The 24,803-nt window shown below is 42.6% G+C and overlaps 1 protein-coding gene across 41 annotated transcripts in view; it reads right to left on the bottom strand.

Annotated features, from left to right (window-relative positions):
- LOC124008017 (protocadherin gamma-C5-like) overlaps positions 1-24,803 on the bottom strand; it is a 138,990-nt gene that overhangs the window by 26,352 nt on the left and 87,835 nt on the right. For 3 of the 41 annotated variants that reach the window (XM_046319220.1, XM_046319078.1, XM_046318942.1), the window contains exon 1: positions 17,769-20,365. The exons of 32 other annotated variants lie outside the window; for them this stretch is intronic. In XM_046319220.1, the coding sequence (XP_046175176.1) occupies positions 17,769-20,222 (2,454 nt within the window). In that variant the 5' untranslated portion in view covers positions 20,223-20,365. Of the gene's footprint in view, positions 1-482; positions 3,070-3,996; positions 6,629-17,768; positions 20,366-24,803 lie in introns of those variants that run through there. 6 more of the 41 variants (XM_046319255.1, XM_046319114.1, XM_046318956.1 and 3 more) reach the window with 2 other exon arrangements.

Genomic DNA, 24,803 nt, shown 5'->3' on the forward strand with positions numbered 1-24,803 from the left:
TCCCCTTCCCCCTAACCCTTGAACCTAACTTCTAAACTAAACCTCGAAAGTTTTTCAAAATTGTAACATTCCATGTGAAATGAGTGATGTACATTCACAAATTAGTACGTACCATAGGAAAGATAAAATACCATACAAAATGCAGTGTCTCGGATTTACATACAGAATAATACGAATAATACGAAATGCTGTGAGACCAGGTTGACCACTGACGTTAGACAGCACAGCACAAAACGATTCAAGACGTGGAAAGTTCAATTAATGCTTGAATTAACGTGAAAGTGTAAATGAAAGCAAAATAACTGAAAAATATCTAAAATAATTAAGTTCCTAATGAAAATATTTGTATTTTCATTGCAGATTGCAGGAAAAGTATTTACGAAACCAAGCGGTATTATCCATTGCAGGGCATATAAACATATGCGAACAATACCAAGTTTAATAAGATCCATTTCAATTACCAATTCAAACAATATGCTCACCTGTTGGCTCTCGAACGTCCATGCACTGTCAGGTAAAGATGCATCAAGCACGTTTATCATGTCTTGAAAGTCAGTGGTGCTGCTGGGCTTAACGAGGGTGAAATCACTGAACTCGGACACTGGAGAGAGACACGACCTGAAGGACTGGCTCTGCGACAACATGTCCCCTCCCAGGACCTCCACATACTTAATAGGGCCGTCAGTGTTGAGCTGGAGCTGCAGGTTTCTGTTGGGATTCTTGTATCCGTCAGAGTCAGCCCGTCTGATACAGCAACTCGAGCTGCTCCTACTGTTTCTAACGCACTTCACCACTAAGATGAGAAAAGTCAACAAAGACAAAACGGACACTGAGGCCAGAGAGATGATCAAATAAAAGGTGATTTTACTGTTTCTCTTGCTGGGCTCGGCTGTTTTCTGGCGGAAGTCCGAGATGGGCTCGTGGAGCCCGTCCTCTAACACTATGTTGACTGTGACTGTGGCGGACTGGACCGGCTCCCCATTGTCCTGTATCTCTATAAGCAGCCTCTGAGAGGAGTCATCCTGCTCTGAAACAGCGCGTTTAGTCCTCACCTCCCCGGTGTAAAGATTCACACTGAACAGAGACGAGTCGGTGGCCTCCACCAGCCTATAGGAAATCCAGGCGTTATGGCCCGAGTCTGCGTCCACTGCCGATATCTTAGTGGTCAGGTGGCCTGCTTTAGCGGACCGGGGCATCTTCTGATGGGAGACGGAGCCCATGACCACCGAAGGGTAAATAACAGCGGGTGCATTGTCGTTCTGGTCCAGGATAAAAACATGAACCGTGACGTTGCTGCTCAAAGACGGAGAGCCGTGGTCCTTTGCCTGGACCTGTATCTGAAACACCTTTAGTTTCTCATAGTCAAACGAGTGCATGCTGTAGATGCTGCCGTTATCTGAGTTTATGTAAATATAGGAGGAGACAGACACGTCTTGTACTTTAGAGTCTAATGTAGAATAGGTGATCTTGGCGTTTTCTCCGATATCTGGATCTGAAGCGGAAACTGAACACATTATTGATCCAGCAGCATTGTTCTCTCTGACGTAAACAGTGTAAGAAGGTTGGGAGAAAACTGGAGGGTTGTCATTAACATCCAAAACTCTTATAATTACCTCTTTCTTTGAAGTGAGGGGAGGAGAACCCGAATCAGAGGCGACAATTTTCAGTTTATATTCAGAAAATAGCTCCCGGTCGAGTTCAGAGTCTGTTAGTATAGCATAATTATCTGCATACGACGGTTTCAATTTAAATGGATGTTCGCCTATTAAACTCAAACTGACCTTCCCATTTTCCACTGAATCAAGATCTTTTGCGCCTATCAAAGCAACAACTGTTCCTAAAGAAGCATCTTCTTTCACTGGGTTAGGTGACGAGGTAAGGACAATTTCAGGTGCGTTATCGTTCACGTCTAAAATCTCTACCCGAATAGAGCAGTGGCCCTCCATAGCGGGAATTCCTTTGTCTGTAGCGCGTATATTAAATTCATACGTGTGACTCTCTTCATAATCCAGATTGCCCGTCAAAGTGATCTGTCCAGACTCCGAGTCAATAGAAAACATTTCATGTATGAAGTCTGGCGTTTGCTCAGCGAACGTGTATTGCATCGCTCCATTAGCACCCTCATCAGTATCACCGGCTTTGACGATTATGACCACTGTACTTTTGGGTGAATCCTCTTTTAAAGAACATTCATAAAGCGATTTCTCAAAGATTGGAGCATTGTCATTGTTATCTAAAACTTGAACAGTGACCTCCGTAGTACCTGATCGGACCGGATTGCCACCATCTATTGCTGTCAGCACAAGATGATGAACGGCCTGTTTCTCTCTGTCTAGTGCTTTTTGTAAAAGTAACTCTGGTATTTTCGTTCCATCTCTATTGGTCTTAACATTTAATGAAAAAAAGTCATTTTTATTTAATTTGTATGAACTGAGGGAATTGGATCCCACGTCAGGATCCTTTGCACTGGTAAGTAGAAACCGAGCTCCGGTTGTTGTGGATTCTGCAACATTAAGAACACGTTCAGTAGACAAAAAGATTGGCCCATTATCATTAATATCCTGGACTTCTACCTCAACGCGGTAAAGCTGGAGCGGCTCCTCAATAACAACCTGCAGTGGTAATAGACAACTGGCGCTTTGTCCGCACAAACTCTCTCTGTCGATCCTCTCGTTGACAACCAACTCGCCTCTCCTCAAATCCACACTGAAATATTGTTTACCAGCCTCGGAGGCGATCCTTAGTTTACGCACAAAAATCTCAGACGCTTTCAAACCAAGATCCTCTGCTATATTCCCAACAACAGCTCCTTCTTTCAATTCCTCTGGAATAGTGTAGCGGATCTGAGCCTGTATTGTATTCCATAGCAGAAAGAACAGCCAGAACGCCCGTTTACGCAGAATCTTCATCCCTAAAATCCCCATTTCCAAAGAAGATATCATTTCTGACGCAAATGAAGTTCTTGGATTGCAATACATCGCAATCATAAGCAATTAGATGATGAATATTTCGTTATCGTTCTATTTTTGTTGTTGTTAGTTTCACTGTATCGATGAGCGTAGCTCCGTCTCTCCCATCTCTGTGCAGTATATGGGTTTCTGTGCTATGGCTGGGGAAGGGCGTAGATCTCTTTGTACAATGCTGCATGCTATTGGCGCTCAGCGCTCCAATAGATTAACACTGGGATCAGTGCTGCCTTTAAGCAGCAGTACAGACCCAGGCTACGGGTGAGGAAAACAACTACATTTACATTTAAGTCATTTAGCAGACGCTCTTATCCAGAGCGACTTACAAATTGGTGCATTCGCCTTATGACATCCTACGTAGACCTACTAGCTTCACCATCACAAAATAGATACGTTTTTCCTGAGACTATTTTTTTTTTAAATATGAAAATCAAAATACACCGGACATTGAAATCGAAGTAGAATGAAATAATATAATTTATGTTAGACCTGTAGCTACTGTTTCATGAACTAAACATTTCAACGTAATAATGTGTCCTCTGTCTTTTGTGACATGTCCCGTTGATGCATTAAGGTAGTTGTTTCCCTATCAAAGTCGTAAAAAGCAATTCATATTTAACAAAACATTGTAAGAACAAGTAAGGGAACAGAACAACAAAAGCACGGTACAAAACAACCAAGATATTCTTGAGGTTTTAAAAAAGTACAATGCTGCTATAGTGACGAACTGAATCACTCAGAGCTCTTACCCTATTCTAGCAGCGAGTCAGAACTGTAGAGTACATTTCAGAACCTTGGACAGCGCAAAGCCAGATAGTTAAGGCGGGCTGTATAGCCTCTGAAATGCAAGACGTTTATCAAAAGACCCACAAAAAATACGTGAACCTATTATCAACATACATAGTTATGAAAACACATACATTTAAAGTATGCAATATTTATTCTAATGTAGTCAGTAACTGGAATATGAATAATAGATGAGAACACTGGACGTTTGCATAACACTCATTTGAGCAGGAATTGTGCTCACCTGTTGGCTCTCGAACGTCCACGCGCTGTCCGGTAATGATGCATCAAGCACGTTTATCATGTCCTGAAAGTCAGTGGTGCTGCTGGGCTTAACGAGGGTGAAATCACTGAACTCGGATACCGGAGAGAGACACGACCTGAAGGACTGGCTCTGAGACAACATGTCCCCTCCCAGGACCTCCACATACTTAATAGGGCCGTCAGTGTTGAGCTGGAGCTGCAGGTTTCTGTTGGGATTCTTGTATCCGTCAGAGTCAGCCCGTCTGATACAGCAACTCGAGCTGCTCCTACTGTTTCTAACGCATTTCACCACTAAGATGAGGAAAGTCAACAAAGACAAAACGGACACTGAGGCCAGAGAGATGATCAAATAAAAGGTGATTTTACTGTTTCTCTTGCTGGGCTCGGCTGTTTTCTGGCGGAAGTCCGAGATGGGCTCGTGGAGCCCGTCCTCTAACAATATGTTGACTGTGACTGTGGCGGACTGGACCGGTTCCCCATTGTCCTGTATCTCTATAAGCAGCCTCTGAGAGGAGTCATCCTGCTCTGAAACAGCGCGTTTAGTCCTCACCTCCCCCGTGTAAAGATTCACACTGAACAGAGAGGAGTCTGTGGCCTCCACCAGCCTATAGGAAATCCAGGCGTTATGGCCCGAGTCTGCGTCCACTGCCGATATCTTAGTGGCGAGGTGGCCTGCTTTAGCGGACCGGGGCATTTTCTGATGGGAGACAAAGCCCATGACAGCGGAAGGGTAAATAACAGCGGGAGCATTGTCGTTCAGGTCCAGGATAAAAACATGAACCGTGACGATGCTAATCAGAGACGGAGAGCCGTGGTCTTTTGCCTGGACCTGTATCTGAAACGCCTTCAGTTTCTCATAGTCAAACGAGTGCATGCTGTAGATGCTGCCGTTATTTGAGTTTATGTAAATATAGGAGGAGACAGACACGTCTTGCACTTTAGAGTCTAATATAGAATAGGAGATCTTGGCGTTTTCTCCGATATCTGGATCTGAAGCGGACACTGAACCCATTATTGATCCAGCAGCATTGTTCTCTCTGACGTAAACAGTGTACGAAGGTTGGGAGAAAACTGGAGGGTTGTCATTGACATCCAAAATACGAACATGAATTGTTTTTCTGGAGGTGAGAGATGGTGTTCCGGAGTCAGAAGCTTTAATTTCGACAGTGTAGTCTGGATTTTTTTCTCTATCCAAACTGGTGTCCGTAACCAAAGCGTAGTTGTTAGATACAGATGGTTTTAATTTAAATGGTAAGCCAGGCGCTATATTCAAGTTGACTTTGCCATTATCTCCAGAGTCTACGTCCTTGGCACTTATCAAAGCTATAACTGTTCCAACTGGCGCGTCTTCACTAACAGGACTAGGCTGAGACTTTAAAATGATCTCTGGGGAATTGTCATTCAAATCCATAATTTCAACATTAATAGTACACAGGCCTTGCATTGGTGGAATGCCTTTGTCTGTGGCAAGAACATCCATTTTAAACGAATTTCTCGCTTCATAATCTATCTCTCCTTTAACCTTTATTTCGCCAGTTTGGGGATTAACAGTTAAAAGGTTCTGTAGGGACTCTGAGGTGTGTGGTCCAAATGAGTACACGATCTCACGATTGACTCCATCATCACGGTCGACTGCTTTTACAGTGACAACGACCGTTCCTGGACGTGTATTTTCAACCACTTGGATATCATATCCACTTTCCTCAAAGATGGGTGCATTGTCGTTTATGTCTTGTACCCGAATAATAATTTCTGCTGTGCCTGATCTAGGAGGATTCCCACCATCCACGGCTGTTAGAAGCAGGCTGTGTACGGACTGTTTTTCTCTGTCCAATATCTTTTCTAAAATCAATTCGGATACTTTTGACCCATCTTTATTTGTTTTAATATCTAGCACAAAATGTTCATTTTTACTAAGTGTATACGTGCGTAAAGAATTGGAGCCAACATCGGGGTCTTGCGCTGATTCTAAACGAAATCTTGCGCCTGGTAGTGTGTGCTCCGCAATATTTAAAACATTTCTATTGCTTTGAAAAACAGGTAAATTGTCATTTATGTCCTGAATTTCGATCTCAACACGATACAGCTGTAGTGGGTTTTCTATAATAGCCTCTAAAGGCAACAGACAATTGGCATTTCCTCCACAAAGACTTTCTCTGTCTATCCTCTCATTAACAATAAGCTCGCCTTTTCCCAAATCCACACTGAAATACTGCTTACCACCCTCGGAAGCTATTCTAAGTTTACGATCGGAAATCTCAGATAAATTCAAACCCAGATCTTTAGCTATATTCCCAACAACGGATCCCACGTTGAGCTCCTCGGGGATGGTGTAGCGCGTCTGCGCTTCTATTGTATGCCCCATGAGGAAGAAAAGCAGAATCCATAGGAAAACCTTTATCTTCATTAGAATTCTCATTTCCATTAATCACGATCCCGTGGACGTCGTAAAGGTCTTGGTTTGTAATACATTGCAATGTAATCCCAGTTAGTAAAATATATTATTCATACAGAACTGAACACCGTCGTTTTAAATATTAGTTATCTCTCAATATGAGCGCGGCTCTGTCTCTCCCAGCTCTATGCATTGTAGAATGGTAGACTCCAGTAGCCATACCTAAAAAAACAAAAGCAGGGTTCTTGACGAGGCTGGGTTTACAGTGCTGAGGCTGGGGGAGGGACTAGATCTCTTTGTAGAGTTCAGCACATGATTGGTTCACAGAAATCCAATGGGTTATCATGGCGAGTATCTCAACACAGGCAGTTAAAGACACAGTGCTGTTATGAGCAGTAGTGATGTAGTGATGTGTCCATTCACTCCTCAAAATTGTTGTCTGTTACTGCATTGGCCTTTATGGTTTACCTTCATGTACAATGAACCAACAAATAAATAGCCTACATAAACGCTTGCCAAAGTGTAGACGAAAGCCATTTCATGAATTAATATAATGAAAAATGAATAGCCTGTATAGTGCATTCAAGAAAGTATTCAGACCCCTTGACTTTGTCCACATTTTGTTACTTTACAGCCATATTCTAAAATGGATTTCATTGCTTTCCCCCTCATGCTTTCCCCTTCAATACCCCATGATGAAAAAAGCAAAAACAATTTCAGACATTTTTGAAAATGTATAAAAATAAATATATAAACATATTACATTTACATAAGTATTCAGACCCTTTACTCTGTCATTTGTTGAAGCACTTTTGGCAGTGTTTACAGCCTTGAGTCTTCTTGGGTATGATGCTACAACCTTGACACACCTTTATTTGGGTAATTTCTCCCATTATTCTCTGCAGATCCTCTCAACCTCTGTCAGGTTGGATGGGGAGCATTGCTGCACAGCTATTTCAGGTCTCTCCAGAGATGTTCAATCCAGAGATGTTCAAACTTCAGAGACTTGCCCAGAAGCCACTCCTGTGTTATCTTGGCTGTGTAGGTTTAGGTTTGTTGTCCTTTGTTGTCCTGTTGGAAGGTGAACCTTCACCCCAGTCTGAGGTCCTGAGTGCTCTGGAGCAGGTTTTCATCAAGGATGTCTTTGTAGTTTGCTCTGTTCATCTTTCTCTCAATCCTGACGAGTCTCCTAGTCCCTGCCGATGAAAAGAATCCCCAAGGCATGATGCTGCCTCCACCATGATTTACCGTAGGGATGTTGCCAGTTTTCCTCCTGATGTGACGCTTGGCATTCAGGCCAAAGAGTTCAATCTTGGTTTCATCAGGCCAGAGAATCTTGTTTCTCATGGTCTGAAAGTCCTTTAGGTGCCTTTTGGCAAACTCCAAGTGGGTTGTCATGTACCTTTTACTGAGAAGTGGCTTCCATCTGGCCACTCTTGTCATGCAGGTGAAAGAGGACCCAAACGCGACTTAACAGAAACAGAGTTTATTAAAGTCCAAAACGGAATAACAGAAATCCTCTAGACTTGTAGAGGGGAAACAACTGGAGAAGCGGCCACAGACTGCAGGTCGCTTCGGGTAGGCGCAGGCCGTAGTCGACTGAGACACCTGCTCACACGCAGCATCTGATGAAGGCACAAAACACGACAGGACAGGGTGATACACAATCACGGCAAAAACACGACAGGACAGGGCGAAACGCAATCACAGCATGGTGAATACAATACAAGGAACCGACGGGACAGGAACGGATCACAAAGGAATAAATAGGGACTCTAATCAGGGGAAAGGATCGGGAACAGGTGCGGGAAGACTAAATGATGATTAGGGGAATAGGAACAGCTGGGAGCAGGAACGGAACGACAGAGAGAAGAGAGAGCGAGAGAGTGAGAGAGGGAGGGGGGAGAGAGAGGGATAGAAGGAGGGAAAGAACCAAACAAGACCAGCAGAGGGAAACGAATAGCATGGGGAGCACAGGGACAAGACATGACAATAAATGACAAACATGACAACTCTACCATAAAGACCTGATTGGTGGAGTTCTGCAGAGATGGTTGTCCTTCTGAAAACATTCTCCCATCTCCACAGAGGAACTCTGGAGCTCAGTCCTCCCTGATTAAGGCCCTTCTCCCCCGATTGCTCAGTTTATCCGGGAAGCCAGCTCAGTGTCTCCTGACCCCTCCTGTCTCAGCCTCCAGTATTTATGCTGCAGTAGTTTATGTGTCGGGGGGGCGAGGGTCAGTTTGTTACAGTGCCTTGTGAAAGTATTCGGCCCCCTTGAACTTTGCGACCTTTTGCCACATTTCAGGCTTCAAACAAAGATATAAAACTGTATTTTTTTGTGAAGAATCAACAACAAGTGGAACACAATCATGAAGTGGAATGACATTTATTGGATATTTCAAACTTTTTTAACGAATCAAAAACTGAAAAATTGGGCGTGCAAAATTATTCAGCCCCCTTAAGTTAATACTTTGTAGCGCCACCTTTTGCTGCGATTACAGCTGTAAGTCGCTTGGGGTGTGTCTCTATCAGTTTTGCACATCGAGAGACTGAATTTTTTCCCCATTCCTCCTTGCAAAACAGCTCGAGCTCAATGAGGTTGGATGGAGAGCATTTGTGAACAGCAGTTTTCAGTTCTTTCCACAGATTCTCGATTGGATTCAGGTCTGGACTTTTACTTGGCCATTCTAACACCTGGATATGTTTATTTTTTAACCATTCCATTGTATATTTTGCTTTATGTTTTGGATCATTGTCTTGTTGGAAGACAAATCTCCATCCCAGTCTCAGGTCTTTTGCAGACTCCATCAGGTTTTCTTGCAGAATGGTCCTGTATTTGGCTCCATCCATCTTCCCATCAATTTTAACCATCTTCCCTGTCCCTGCTGAAGAAAAGCAGGCCCAAACCATGATGCTGCCACCATCATGTTTGACAGTGGGGATGGTGTGTTCAGGGTGATGCGCTGTGTTGCTTTTATGCCAAACATAACATTTTGCATTGTTGCCAAAAAGTTCAATTTTGGTTTCATCTGACCAGAGCACCTTCTTCCATATGTTTGGTGTGTCTCCCAGGTGGCTTGTGGCAAACTTTAAACAACACTTTTTATGGATATCTTTAAGAAATGGCTTTCCTCTTGCCACTCTTCCATAAAGGCCAGATGTGTGCAATATACGACTGATTGTTGTCCTATGGACAGAGTCTCCCACCTCAGCTGTAGATCTCTGCAGTTCATCCAGAGTGATCATGGGCCTCTTGGCTGCATCTCTGATCAGTCTTCTCCTTGTATGAGCTGAAAGTTTAGAGGGACGGCCAGGTCTTGGTAGATTTGCAGTGGTCTGATACGCCTTCCATTTAAATATTATCGCTTGCACAGTGCTCCTTGGGATGTTTAAAGCTTGGTAAATCTTTTTGTATCCAAATCCGGCTTTAAACTTCTTCACAACAGTATCTCGGACCTGCCTGGTGTGTTCATTGTTCTTCATGATGCTCTCTGCGCTTTTAACGGACATCTGAGACTATCACAGTGCAGGTGTATTTATACAGAGACTTGACTACACACAGGTGGATTGTATTTATCATCATTAGTCATTTAGGTCAACATTGGATCATTGAGAGATCCTCACTGAACTTCTGGAGAGAGCTTGCTGCACTGAAAGTAAAGGGACTGAATAATTTTGCACGCCCAATTTTTAAGTTTTTGATTTGTTAAAAAAGTTTGAAATATCCAATAAATGTCATTCCACTTCATGATTGTGTCCCACTTGTTGTTGATTCTTCACAAAAAAATACAGTTTTATATCTTTATGTTTGAAGCCTGAAATGTGGCAAAAGGTCGCAAAGTTCAAGGGGGCCGAATACTTTCGCAAGGCACTGTATATCTGGAGTACTTCTCCTGTCCTATTCGGTGTCCTGTGTGAATCTAAGTGAGCTCTCTCTAATTCTCTCTTTCTCTCTTTCTTTCTCTCTCTCAGAAGACCTGAGCCCTAAGGACCATGCCTCAGGACTACCTGACATGATGACTCCTTGCTGTCCCCAGTCCACCTGGCCGTGCTGCTGCTCCAGTTTCAACTGTTCTGCCTTATTATTATTGGACCATGCTGGTCATTTATGAACATTTGAACATCTTGGCCATGTTCTGTTATAATCTCAACCCGGCACAGCCAGAAGAGGACTGGCCACCCCACATAGCCTGGTTCCTCTCTAGGTTTCTTCCTAGGTTTTGGCCTTTCTAGGGAGTTTTTCCTAGTCACCGTGCATCTACACCTGCATTGCTTGCTGTTTGGGGTTTTAGGCTGGGTTTCTGTCCAGCACTTTGAGATATCAGCTGATGTACGAAGGGCTATATAAATACATTTGATAGGATTTGATTTAGGAAGAGTCTTGGTGGTTTCAAACTTCTTCCAATCAAGAATGATGGAGGACACTATGTTCTTGGGGACCTTCAATGCTACAGAAACGTTTTGGTAACCTTCTCCAGATCTGTACCTCAACACAATCCTGTCTTGGAGCTCTACGGACAATTCCTTCGACCTCATGGCTTGGTTTATGCTCCGACATGCAATGTCAACTGTGTGACGTTATATAGACAGGTGTGTGCCTCCCAAATCATGTCCAATCAATTGAATTTACCACAGGATGATCAAGGATGATCAATGGGAACAGGACGCACCTGAGCTCAATTTCGAGTCTCATAGCAAAGGGTCTGAATACTTATGTAAAGAAGGAATTTCGGTTTGTTTTTTTATATAAATGTGCAAACATTTCTAAAAACCTGTTTTCGCTTTGTCATTATGGGGTATTGTGTGTAGAATGATGAGGATTTTTTTTAAATCCATTTTAGAATAAGGCTGTAACGTAACAAAATGTGTTAAAATTCCAGGGGTCTGAATACTTTCCAAATGCACTGTATGAACTACAAATAACACAGACAGAACAACAGGAGCAAGTGTTCCATGACTCGCTAACTAATCCAGAGCTATTTCAGCACCATGTTTGTGGACAGCGCTTGCAGCCTGGAGCGCTTAGACCAAGTTAAACAATATTCTTTAACCTAGAGTTGTTTTTTGCGTCCCAGCATAAATCTAATTAGCAATATACAAAAATCCCCATAAATATCTGTCAGTTTAACCCTATACAGACTAAGCCCTGTCTAAGCCGGGGGAGTTTAAACTATATGGAATTGTTTTAAGAAAGTAATTTAGCTGTTTGATTTTCAATTGTAAGGCCCCTTGAATTATAAAACAAAAAATATACACATACATACATACATACATACATACATACATACATACATACATACATACATACATACATACATACATACATACATACATACATACATACATACATACATACATACATACATACATACATACATACATACATACATACATACATACATACATACATACATACATACATACATACATACATACATACATACATACATACATACATACATACATACATACATACATACATACATACATACATACATACATACACTAACATTTTAATATGGCCTTACTGGCCTTACATTTTAATATGGCCTTACTGCTATTAGCCCATTATAAACACATTGAATTACAGATTCACTACATGGAACAAAAAATCAAAAGGTAGTTTTTTCTGAAGTGTCTGTCCTATATCTGAGAGAAATAAGAAAGATCGGGAAACATGTATTTAACCACTTATTTTCGGCTCTGAACAATCTAAATATATATTTCTATTCAACTGGTACTTCAGCGGAGTCTTGTGAGGCCTGAGGGCGAGCAAAAGAACTGACATGAACGTGTTAGTGAGAGTCTCACCTTTCCACAGATGGGTCATATTAGTGTGTTGCCCAAAATGTTTGGACTACAGACGTACAGTTGAAGTCGGAAGTTTACATACACCTTAGCCAAATACATTTGAACTCAGTGTCACGCCTTGGTCATTGTATCTTGTGTTTTGTTAATTGTTTGGGTAGGCCAGGGTGTGACATGGGTTTATATGTTGTATTCCGTATTGGGGTTTGTATTAATTGGGAGTGTGTATTATTAGGGGTGTGTCTAGTTAGGCTTGGCTGCCTGAGGCGATTCCTAATTGGAGTCAGCTGATTCTCGTTGTCTCGGATTGGGAACCGTATTTAGGCAGCCTGAGTGCGCGTTGTAATTCGTGGGTGATTGTACCTGTCTCTGTGTTAGTCACCAGATAGGCTTTATTTAGTTTCACTCGTTTGTTGTTTTCATATTTTTCAGTTATTTCATGTACCGCTTTATCTTTATTAAAAGTCATGAGTAACCTACACGCTGCATTTCGGTCTGACTCTCTTCAAACAACAGACGAACTTCGTTACACTCAGTTTTTCACAATTCCTGACATTTAATCCTAGTAAAAATTCCCTGTTTTAGGTCAGTTGAAATCACCACTTTATTTTAAGAATGTGAGACGTTATAATAGTAGAGAGAATGATTTATTTCAGATTGTATTTCTTTCATCACATTCCCAGTGGGTCAGAGGTTTACATACACTCAATTAGTATTTGGTAGCATTGCCTTTAAATTGTTTAACTTGGGTCAAACATTTCGGGTAGCCTTCCACAAGCTTCCCACAATAAGTTGGGTGAATTTTGGCCCGTTCATCCTGACAGAGCTGGTGTAACTGAGTCAGGTTTGTAGGCCTACTTGCTAGCACATGCCTTTTCAGTTCTACCCAAACATTTTCAATAGGATTGAGGACAGGGCTTAGCCACAACTTTGGAGGCATGATTGGGGTCATTGTCCATTTGGAATACCCATTTGGGACCAAGCTTTAACTTCCTGACTGAAGTCTTGAGATGTTGCTTCAATATATCCACAGAAATTTCCTCCCTCATGAAGCCATCTATTTTGTGAAGTGCACCAGTCCCTCCTGCAGCAAAGCACCCCCACAACACGATGCTGCCATCCACGTGCTTCACAGTTGCGATGGTGTTCTTTGGTTTACAAGCCTCCCCCTTTTTCCTCCAAACATAACGATGGTCATTATGGCCAAACAGTTCTATTTTTGTTTCATCAGACCAGAGGACATTTCTCCAAAAAGTATGATCTTTGTCCCCATGTGCAGTTGCAAACCGTAGTCTTGTTTTTTTATGGCGGATTAGGAGGAGTGGCTTCTTCCTTGCTGAGCAGCCTTTCAGGTTATGTCAATATAGTTCTCATTTTACTGTGGATATAGATACTTTTGTACCTGTTTCCTCCAGCATCTTCACAAGATCCTTTGCTGTTGTTCTGGGATTCATTTGCACTTTTCGCACCAAAGTACGCATCTCCAGAACGCATCTCCTTCCTGAGCAGAATGATGGCTGCATGGTCCCATGGTGTTTATACTTGCGTACTATTGTTTGTACAGATGAACGTGGTACCTTCAGGTGTTGGAAATTGCTCCCAAGGATGAACCAGACTTGTGGACGTCTACAATTTTTGTCTGAGGTCTTGGCGGATTTCTTTTGATTTTTCCATGATGTCAAGCAAAGAGGCACTGAGTTTGAAAGGTAGGCATTGAAATACATCCACAGGTACACCTCCAATTGACTCAAATTATGTCAATTAGCCCATCAGACGCTTCTAAAGCCATGACATCATTTTCTGGAATTTTCCAAGCTGTTTAAGAAGCACAGTTAACTTAGTGTATGTAAACTTCTGACCCACTGGAATTGTGATACAGTGAATTATATGTGAAATAATCTGTGTAAACAATTGTTGGAAAAATGACTTGTGTCATGCACAAAGTAGATGTCCTAACCGACTTGTAAAAAACTATAGTTTGTTAACAATAAATTTGTGGAGTGGTTGAAAACGAATTTTAATGACTACAACCTAAGTGTATGTAATCTTCCGACTTCAACTGTAATTAGGCACATCTGCTGCACCGACTTCAGACGAGTCCCAATGCGCATTTGGGTCTCACCTTTCCATAGAGGGGTCACAATTGTATGTAGGACAACCCGTTCGGACGCTACAGATGATTTTATGTGAAGCCCGATTTTCAAGATGTCTAATGGTCTGACTAACACCGCTCTCACAGCAAATGCGAAAGTGCAACATCAGCGGATGCGTTACATTGAAAAATACCGATAAAGTATCTATAGCTGAAAACTCTCATAAAAAGAGAAAAAGAAAAACACCCACATTTTATAGCATCGAATGAATAGAAGTGGTAAAACCCAGTTACAGTCATAAATGAACAACAATTAAATCCGGTGGTAATAAAACATACTCTCACCTGTTGGCTCTCAAAAGTCCACGCGCTGTCCGGTAAAGATGCATCAAGTACGTTTATCATGTCCTTAAAGTCAGTGGTGCTGCTGGGCTTAACGAGAGTGAAATCACTGAACTCGGACACTGGAGAGAGACACGACCTGAAGGACTGGCTCTGAGACAACATGTCCCCTCCCAGGACCTCCACATACTTAATAGGGCCGTCAGTGTTGAGCTGGAGCTGCAGGTTTCTGTTGGGATTCTTGTATCCGTCAGAGTCAGCCCGTCTGATACAGCAACTCGAGCTGCTCCTGCTGTTTCTAACGCATTTCACCACTAAGATGAGAAAAGTCAACAAAGACAAAACGGACACTGAGGCCAGAGAGATGATCAAATAAAAGGTGATTTTACTGTTTCTCTTGCTGGGCTCGGCTGTTTTCTGGCGGAAGTCCGAGATGGGCTCGTGGAGCCCGTCCTCTAACACGATGTTGACTGTGACTGTGGCGGACTGGACCGGCTCCCCATTGTCCTGTATCTCTATAAGCAGTCTCTGAGAGGAGTCATCCTGCTCTGAAACAGCGCGTTTAGTCCTCACCTCCCCCGTGTAAAGATTCACACTGAACAGAGAGGAGTCTGTGGCCTCCACCAGCCTATAGGAAATCCAGGCGTTATGACCTGAGTCTGCGTCCACTGCCGATATCTTGGTGGCGAGGTGGCCTGCTTTAGCGGACCGGGGCATCTTCTGATGGGAGACAGAGCCCATGACAGCGGATGGGTAAATAACAGCAGGTGCATTGTCGTTCTGGTCCAGGATAAAAACATGAACCGTGACGTTGCTGCTCAAAGACGGAGAGCCGTGGTCCTTTGCCTGGACCTGTATCTGAAACACCTTCAGTTTCTCATAGTCAAACGAGTGCATGCTGTAGATGCTGCCGTTATCTGAGTTTATGTAAATATAGGAGGAGACAGACACGTCTTGTACTTTAGAGTCTAATATAGAATAGGAGATCTTCGCATTCTCACCCATGTCTGTATCAGAGGCGGACACTGAGCTCAGTAAAGATCCCGGGATGCCATTTTCGTTAACATACACAGTATAGAACGGCTGGGAAAACACTGGCGAGTTGTCATTGACATCTAAAACACGAACCGTGATTGTTTTTCTAGAGGAAAGAGACGGTTTCCCGTGGTCAGAAGCTATAATTTCGACAGTATACTCCGTCTTTTTCTCCCGATCGAAACTGGAATCAGTAACTAAAGCGTAGTTATTAGAAATGGATGGTTTTAATGAAAAAGGTAAGCCTAACGCCATATTCAGACTTACCTCACCATTATCTCCAGAGTCTACGTCCTTGGCACTAATCAAAGCAACAACCGTTCCAATAGGCGTGTCTTCCCTCACCGGGCTAGGCTGCGATTTTAAAATGAGAGCTGGGGAATTGTCGTTTAAATCAATAACTTCTACATTAATACTACATACGCCCTGCATTGGTGGGGTGCCCTTGTCTGTTGCGAGAACATCAAATTTAAACGAATTTCCCTTTTCATAATCTATATTTCCCCGAACTATTATTTCACCGGTTTGCGGATCTACAGTTAAAAGGTCCTGTAGTGACTCTGATGTGTGTGGTCCAAATGAGTACACGATCTCACTGTTGGACCCATCATCAAGATCGACTGCTTTAACAGTGACGACGACCGTTCCTGGTAATGTGTTTTCAACCACTTGAATGTCATATGTGCTTTCTTCAAACACAGGTGCATTGTCGTTATTGTCTAGAACTCGAATAGTAATTTCTGCCGTGCCCGATCTAGCAGGATTTCCACCATCTACGGCCGTCAAAAGCAGGCTCTGTACGGACTGTTCTTCTCTGTCCAATACTTTTTCTAAAACCAATTCTGGGACTTTTGACCCATCCTTCTTTGTTTTTATGTCTAACACAAAATGTTCATTTTTACTTAGTGTATATGAGCGTAAGGAATTGGAGCCAACGTCGGGGTCTTGTGCTGATTCCAAACGAAATCTAACACCTGGAATTCTAGACTCCGCAATATTTAAAACATTTTGATTGTTTTGGAATACTGGGGAATTGTCATTTATATCCTGTATTTCGATTTCAACACGATACAGCTGTAGTGGGTTTTCAATTAAAGCCTCCAAAGGTAACAGACAATTGGGATTTCGTCCACACAGATTCTCCCTGTCTATTCTCTCACTAACAATGAGGTCACCTCTTCCCAAATCCACACTGAAATACTGCTTATCGCCCTCCGAGGCTATCCTCAGTTTACGATCGGAAATCTCAGACACTTTCAAACCCAGATCCATTGCTATATTCCCAATAACGGATCCCACACTCAGCTCCTCCGGGATGGTGTAGCGCGTCTGCGCTTCTATTGTATTCCACAGAAGGGAGGAAAGCAGAAGCCCCCGCCATAGAAATACCATCTTCATTTGAATCCGCATTTCCATGAATGATGATCCCGTGGACTTCGTAAAGGTCTTGGTTTGTAATACATTTCAAGATAATCTTACCAAGTAAAACCTATTATTCCTATAGAATTAAACACAGTTTTATATGTCGGTCCTATCTCTCAAAATGAGCGCAGCTCTGTCTCTCTCAGCTCTGTGCATTGTAAGGATTATGGTAGTCTCGGGTAGCCATACCTAAAAAAAAGCCTGGTTCTCGACGAGGCTGGGGTTATGGTGCTGAGGCTGGGGGAGGGACTCGATCTCTTTGTACAGTTCAACACATGATTGGTTCACAGAACTCCAATGAATTATCATGGCGAGTATCTCAGCACTGGCAGTTAAAGACACAGTGCTGTTATGAGCAGTAGTGATGTAGTGATGTGTCCATTCACTCCTCAAAATTGTTGTCTGTTACTGCATTGGCCTTTATGGTTTACCTTCATGTACAATAAACAAACCAATTAATATATAAAGGCCAAAGTGTAGAAGAATGTCATTTCATGACTCCATATCATGAAAAATGAATAGCCTACACACCAAAAGTATATAGAATTGAAATGAGTAGAAGTGGTAAAACCAAGTGCCAGGAGATACAGTCATAAATGAACAACGATATAATCCGGTGATAAAAAAAAACACATTATAAAGTAACTGCGCTCACCTGTTGGCTCTCGAATGTCCACGCGCTGTCCGGTAAAGACGCATCAAGCACGTTTATCATGTCCTGAAAGTCAGTGGTGCTGCTGGGCTTAACGAGAGTGAAATCACTGAACTCGGACACTGGAGAGAGACACGACCTGAAGGACTGGCTCTGAGACAACATGTCCCCTCCCAGGACCTCCACATACTTAATAGGGCCGTCAGTGTTGAGCTGGAGCTGCAGGTTTCTGTTGGGATTCTTGTATCCGTCAGAGTCAGCCCGTCTGATACAGCAACTCGAGCTGCTCCTACTGTTTCTAACGCATTTCACCACTAAGATGAGGAAAGTCAACAAAGACAAAACGGACACTGAGGCCAGAGAGATGATCAAACAAAAGGTGATTTTACTGTTTCTCTTGCTGGGCTCGGCTGTTTTCTGGCGGAAGTCCGAGATGGGCTCGTGGAGCCTGTCCTCTAACACGATGTTGACTGTGACTGTGGCGGACTGGACCGGTTCCCCATTGTCCTGTATCTCTATAAGCAGCCTCTGAGAGGAGTCATCCTGCTCTGAAACAGCGCGTTTAGTCCTCACCTCCCCTGTGTAAAGATTCACACTGAACAGAGAGGAGTCTGTGGCCTCCATCAGCCTATAGGAAATCCAGGCGTTATGACCTGAGTCTGCGTCCACTGCCGATATCTTAGTGGTCAGGTGGCCTGCTTTAGCGGACCGGGGCATCTTCTGATGAGAGACAGAGCCCATGACAGCGGATGGGTAAATAACAGCGGGTGCATTGTCGTTCTGGTCCAGGATAAAAACATGAACCGTGACGTTGCTGCTCAAAGACGGAGAGCCGTGGTCCTTTGCCTGGACCTGTATCTGAAACATCTTCAGTTTCTCATAGTCAAACGAGTGCATGCTGTAGATGCTGCCGTTATCTGAGTTTATGTAAATATAGGAGGAGACAGACACGTCTTGTACTTTAGAGTCTAATATAGAATAGGAGATCTTCGCATTCTCACCCATGTCTGTATCAGAGGCGGACACTGAGCTCATTATAGATCCCGGGGTTCCGTTTTCTTTGACATAAACAGTATAGGATGTCTGGGAAAACACTGGAGGATTGTCATTGACATCTAGGATATTCACGGTAACGGTTTTCTTTGTAGATAAAGGTGGGGAACCTGAATCAACCGCGTTAATGACAACATCATACTTCGAGAACGTCTCTCGGTCTAATGGACCGTTGGTCACCAGTGCATAATGGTTGGAAACAGAGGGCTTCAGAATGAACGGGGAACCCCGGGACATGTTTAACTTTACTTTGCCATTCTCACCAACGTCTAAGTCTTTCGCGCTAATCAATGCAATAACCATTCCAGGGGCTGAATTCTCCGGTATTGGACTGGTCAGTGAGGTTATAATAATTTGAGGGGCATTATCATTAACATCAGCAATATTGATCTTTACACTGCAGTGCCCCTCCATCTGTGGACTGCCTTTATCTTTTGCCACAATATCAAATGTATGCAAATTCGTCTGTTCATAATCAAGCTGTCCTTTGATAGTTATTTCGCCAGTATTTGAGTCAACATTAAGTAATGTCCTTATACTATCTGGGGTCTGGTCTGCAAAGAAATACTCAATCTCTCCATTTAGTCCTTCGTCAGAATCTGATGCTTTTACATTTGCTATCTGATTGCCAACGGGTCTATTCTCAGCTACAGCTATTTCATAAAAAGGTCTCTCAAACTGGGGCTCATTATCATTAACATCAAGAACTATGACAGTGATTTCAGAAGTACCAGATCGTGCAGGAGTCCCTCCGTCTACAGCGGTGAGCACGAGCTTGTGAACGGCCTGCTTCTCTCTGTCCAGTGAAGACTTCAGCACAAGTTCGGGAATTTTTTGGCCTCCCTGGGTCTTCATGTTCAACAGGAAATGGTCATTATCAGTGATACTATAGGACCGTAATGAATTTGCGTCTACGTCAGGATCATGGGCACTTTCCAATGGGAATTTTGCACCTGGATTAATCACCTCAGCTATTTTCAAAATGCGTTCATTTGTAAGAAAACCTGGAGAATTATCATTTATATCCTGTATTTCGATTTCCATGCGGTGCAGCTGTAAAGGATTTTCAACTATAACCTCCAGCGGTAACAAACAAGGGACATTCTCTCCACATAAATATTCTCTGTCTATCCTTTCATTGACAACCAGCTCACCCTTTCCCAAATCCACACTGAAATACTGCTTACCAGCATCAGAAGCTATCCTCAGTTTACGGTCATATATCTCAGATATTCCCAAACCCAGGTCCTTGGCTATATTTCCAACAACAGAACCTTCCTTTAACTCCTCAGGTATAGTGTATGCAATCTGCGCCTCTATTGTATTCCACAGGAAAACAAATGGATAAATCCATAACACTTGCCACCTCAAATGGCCTCGAATCCTCATTGTCCTTTGTTCCATCGAACCTCCTTTTCACAGTAAATCCTCACCATCACAAAATATAAAAACTGAAGTTATTCGCCATAGTGTCTTGAATACACATTTTCAAAAAAATGCAATCAGACCTTCTTTTGTTTCCATTCAGTTCAAGTGTAGCTCCCAGATCTGAGCATTGTAGGCTACGGGATGTAATGCTGAGTCTGAGGGGAGGGAGTAGATCCCTTTGTCTGGCTCAGCTCAGTATTGGTGCAGAGAACCCTCTTGATATAACCAATCACACACGTAAGAGTATCTTAAAGGTGCAGTCTATTCCTTCACTATGAGTAGAATGCTTAAAATACAGAAACGGATACTCAGTATTTATTTACAGGTGTAACATTTTACTTTGATTGAAAAGTAGTAAATATGCTACTGTACAAAATAAACGTGGTAATTCACTAAATAAATAAATAAATAGCGCCCCCCCAAAATGCTAATATTAGCCTATAGCCTATTATTATTATCATTATTATTATTACCCAATAATCATAAAAGCACTGTATCACTTCAAGCCCTCCGTTTACTGTACTCTTTCTGCCGTCGTGTGGCAATGAGAGGGAAGCACAGCCTACTGGTGTTCTCACAGTCTGTCATGAGGAGCAGGGAGCCAGTCTCTCTCATCCCCTCTCACACACACACGTCTAATCACAGTAGCATGCTCAGCGCGAGCAGAAGGGGGGGGGGGGGGTAAAGGGCTGGGAGTGAAAGGATCGCGAGAGGTTGAAGCAAAAGGGAATAGAGGTTTGACGCACACGTACACGTTCACACGTACGCACACACGCACGTACACACGGTTTAGTAGCGTGTATTTACATAGTAGCCTACATATTTTATTATTTTACTAATTTGCTGTGTAACTGACCGAGGAAGCCTTTAGGCTAGGTCTATATGTCTGACCACCACAATAGCAATTCGCCCACACTGATTTTTATCGACAGCAGGATACAACCGTGGAGCATAGATTAACTAAATATCCCTAGCAACCGAGGGTGCTCTAATAGGTCGTCGTCAATAAAACGTCACACAATAAGGTGCAGAGTGTTCGATTTGCCTCCATGGAGATCCACAGCTCCGCTAAAACCATTGACAACTGCCTTCCGTTTTCAAGTGATTGTTAAATAAATGTTAACTGTTTGGTTGTAATATTATAACCTCTTGAAGTGCCTAGTCAGAACTTCACATTTCAGATTATTCCATGCAAAAAGAATTGGGCACATTGAGCTCTATCATCAGATTTATACAGCAGTAAATGCATGATTTTCATGATCAGTAAACATCGATTGATCATGTAATTTCAGATAAGTGAGGGTAGCCTCAGGATATCTCTCAATATTTGCCACCATTAAGTGGATATTTTAGTGATATAGAACAAAAGTGACCTGTACCTGACAAGTACGAGTGGTTTAGGTTCATTTCCAATCCTTTGTGGGGCTCTACCTGTCAAGCAGCAGAAGGGCGCATTTACCAATGTACTGTTAGCTGATCATGTGTACTTTGCAAGCTACAAATATAAACGGTGTACATTGGTGTAAAGATAGTGGTATGTAGACCTAATGCAGCTCGTTCTCAAACCAACGTAGGGCCTGCCCAGCGAAGTTAGCTAACATTATCTTCTGTTCAATGTTGTTTCTAAGTGTTTCTAAGTGATTACTGCTTACAGACATGGCAGGTTATATTGAATGATGGACAAGTTGGCGAACATTCAGTGGATAAACTAGATGGCTATGTTTTCTTGCCATCTATAGTGGTGTTGACAGTAGTCCGACTGACAACTTTACCAGGAAGAGGACTTGCCGATTTCAAGCTCTTTCCACGTGTCTGGAAATAAATCATCAATAGATGTTTTACTGATCATGAAAAGCATGCAGTTACCTGCTGCATAATTTCGATGAAAGAGAATAATCTGAAATGTGTAGGTCTGACTAGGCACTTCAAGACGTATTAAAACCAAATAGTTGATTTAACAATCACTTGCAAACGGCACGTAGTTGTCAATAGTTTTAGAGGAGCTGGAGGTCTCCGTGCCCCCACCAGTCAAATCGAACGCTCTGCACCATATTGTGACGTTTTATTGATAACGACCTATTACAGCGTTAGATGAAAATAAAGGTTTAATCATGAATCATGCTTATAATCATATCACAGTGTTATATTATATGGGCCAGGTCGACAAGATATAAATACAGTCGTATTTCATCACGATGATCAGTGGCACAGTATGACCCACTTGTGCAGCAAGAGATTATCCAATCCATGGAAAGCAGAGGAGACCACGCGCGCTGCACAGAGAGGACCATTTCAGCACCACGCGGGTGGACAGCGCCACACAGGCGGAGAGCTCACTCTGGTGCATGCGGCAGACAATAGGCAGCACGAGAGTGGCATAAACAATGCGTGCTTGTTTCCCTTCACTATAAAGGGAAACAGGAGCTAGATGAACAGACATTTCCTCAGATAAACACCCGGGTAGCATTTCAAGAGTTAGAACAGTCACCGAAATGTACTGAAACCGCTTTGTTCGAGAAACTGTGTATAAAAGTCTGCATTTCAATCTGCTGTTTGTCATGTGACCAGGCACTCCTTTATCATTCATGAGTTGGGCCTCAATAGATGAATAAGTCAACAAGATGTAAAGCCCTTTTCCAAGGTTCATGAAAATAATGATTGCAGCAATTATAAATGTGTGCGATTCACCCAAAGGAAGAGATGTGACCAATACAAGTACCAACATATTCATTATAGATGTATTTAGATATTTTGTTAATGATATTTAATTAATTTTATTAATGTTATTTTACCCTTTGTTATTACTGAGATATTTCAATGGCAAGCATTGGAATCATAAATAATACAATGTCAAAAATCTGTATAACTGGCTGTGACATATGATGAACAATGCTGATCTGTCCCTTTACCTATGCTACTTGTGTGTTGTGTTGAACATGACACTCTTCAAGGTTACATTGGACTAAGTGCATACACAAGTGTGTGTGTGTGTGTGTGTGTGTGTGTGTGTGTGTGTGTGTGTGTGTGTGTGTGTGTGTGTGTGTGTGTGTGTGTGTGTGTGTGTGTGTGTGTGTGTGTGTGTGTGTGTGTGTGTGTGTGTGTGTGTGTGTGTGTGTGTGTGTGTGTGTGTGTGTGTGTGTGTGTGTGTGTGTGTGTGTGTGTGAGAGAGAGAGAGAGAGAGAGAGAGAGAGAGAGAGAGAGAGAGAGAGAGAGAGAGAGAGAGAGAGAGAGAGATTTTATGTGGTTTGATATAGCTTGACAGATAGATAGATTACAGATCGGTAGGATACAGATTGGTAGGATAAATTGGCAGGTAGAAAAGGAGATGAAGTTGATCTTACCTTGTTTTGAGAAACACAGAGGGAGCAGATGCAGTGACGACATGGAAAAGAGAGAAAAGAAAGACATATTCATTAGATTAGGACAAGGACTGTACTCACAGCACACAGAGACATACTTATCAAAACAGAAAAAGAGTTTCGATACAGACCAATCTGATGCATGTTCACCACAGTCACTTAGCATGACCTCAGTCACTTAGCATGACCACTGTGTTGGATATCATTCTGTGCATGTGCAGTGTGGGTTCGATGTGTGCAACAACCATAGCATTACACTGGTGTTCTCTTAATGTTCTCCTTATGCTTCATGAGTAGGGCCCTGAGGTTTTCCTGGTCAGGTCCCTTCATCAGGGAAAACCTCTGGGCCCTATAATCATAAGGTCGGTGCCAGACCTCACTGGGGCCAAGCTTCCTGACATCCAGGACCTCTATACCAGGCGGTGGCAGAGGAAGGCCCAAATAATTGTCAAAGATTCCAGTCACCCAATTCATAGACTCTTCTCTCTGCTACTGCAAGGCAAGTGGTACCGGAGGGCCGAGTCTACGACCAAAAGGTTCCTTAACAACTTCTTACAGCTACTCGCTGTTTATTATCTATGCATAGTCACTTTACAAATTTCCTTGCCTAACCTGTACCCCACACATTGACTCGGTACCAGTACACCCTGTATATAGCCTCGTTTTTCACTTTATATTATTTTGACATTTTTTTCTTAACTGTGTTTCTTGAACTGCATTGTTGGTTAAGGGCTTGTAAAGTAAGCATTTCACGGTAAGGTCTACTACACCTGTTGTATTCGGCACATGTGACAAATACAATTTGATTTGACCACCAGGGGAACACAAGCAGGTTTACCATCACCAACAAAACATGTTTGTTATTACCAAACACAAAATATAGGCACTATGTCACTAAATCCTTTGCACGTTTTTCTTATTGTTTTACTGTGCTTGGTCTCTACAACAGTTAAGACATGGTTAGATCTGCAAGAGTGTTGACATCCCTGTATTTCACTTGTAAACAAGGAAGAGTACGATTTTTCACATTGTTCTTATCTTTATTATCACAATCTTCACAAACACCAGCAACGATATCATCTTCCCTGACAGTAGGAAACCAACGTTACACACATCATCTCCCCAGACAAAGAGATAGAGAGATTCAGACAAAAATAATACAGACAGGTTTCCCCTTCCTGCTGGCCCTGCCCTGCCC

This window comes from Oncorhynchus gorbuscha, linkage group LG02 (genome assembly GCF_021184085.1).
Source record: "Oncorhynchus gorbuscha isolate QuinsamMale2020 ecotype Even-year linkage group LG02, OgorEven_v1.0, whole genome shotgun sequence".
NCBI classification, from domain to species: Eukaryota; Metazoa; Chordata; class Actinopteri; order Salmoniformes; family Salmonidae; genus Oncorhynchus; species Oncorhynchus gorbuscha.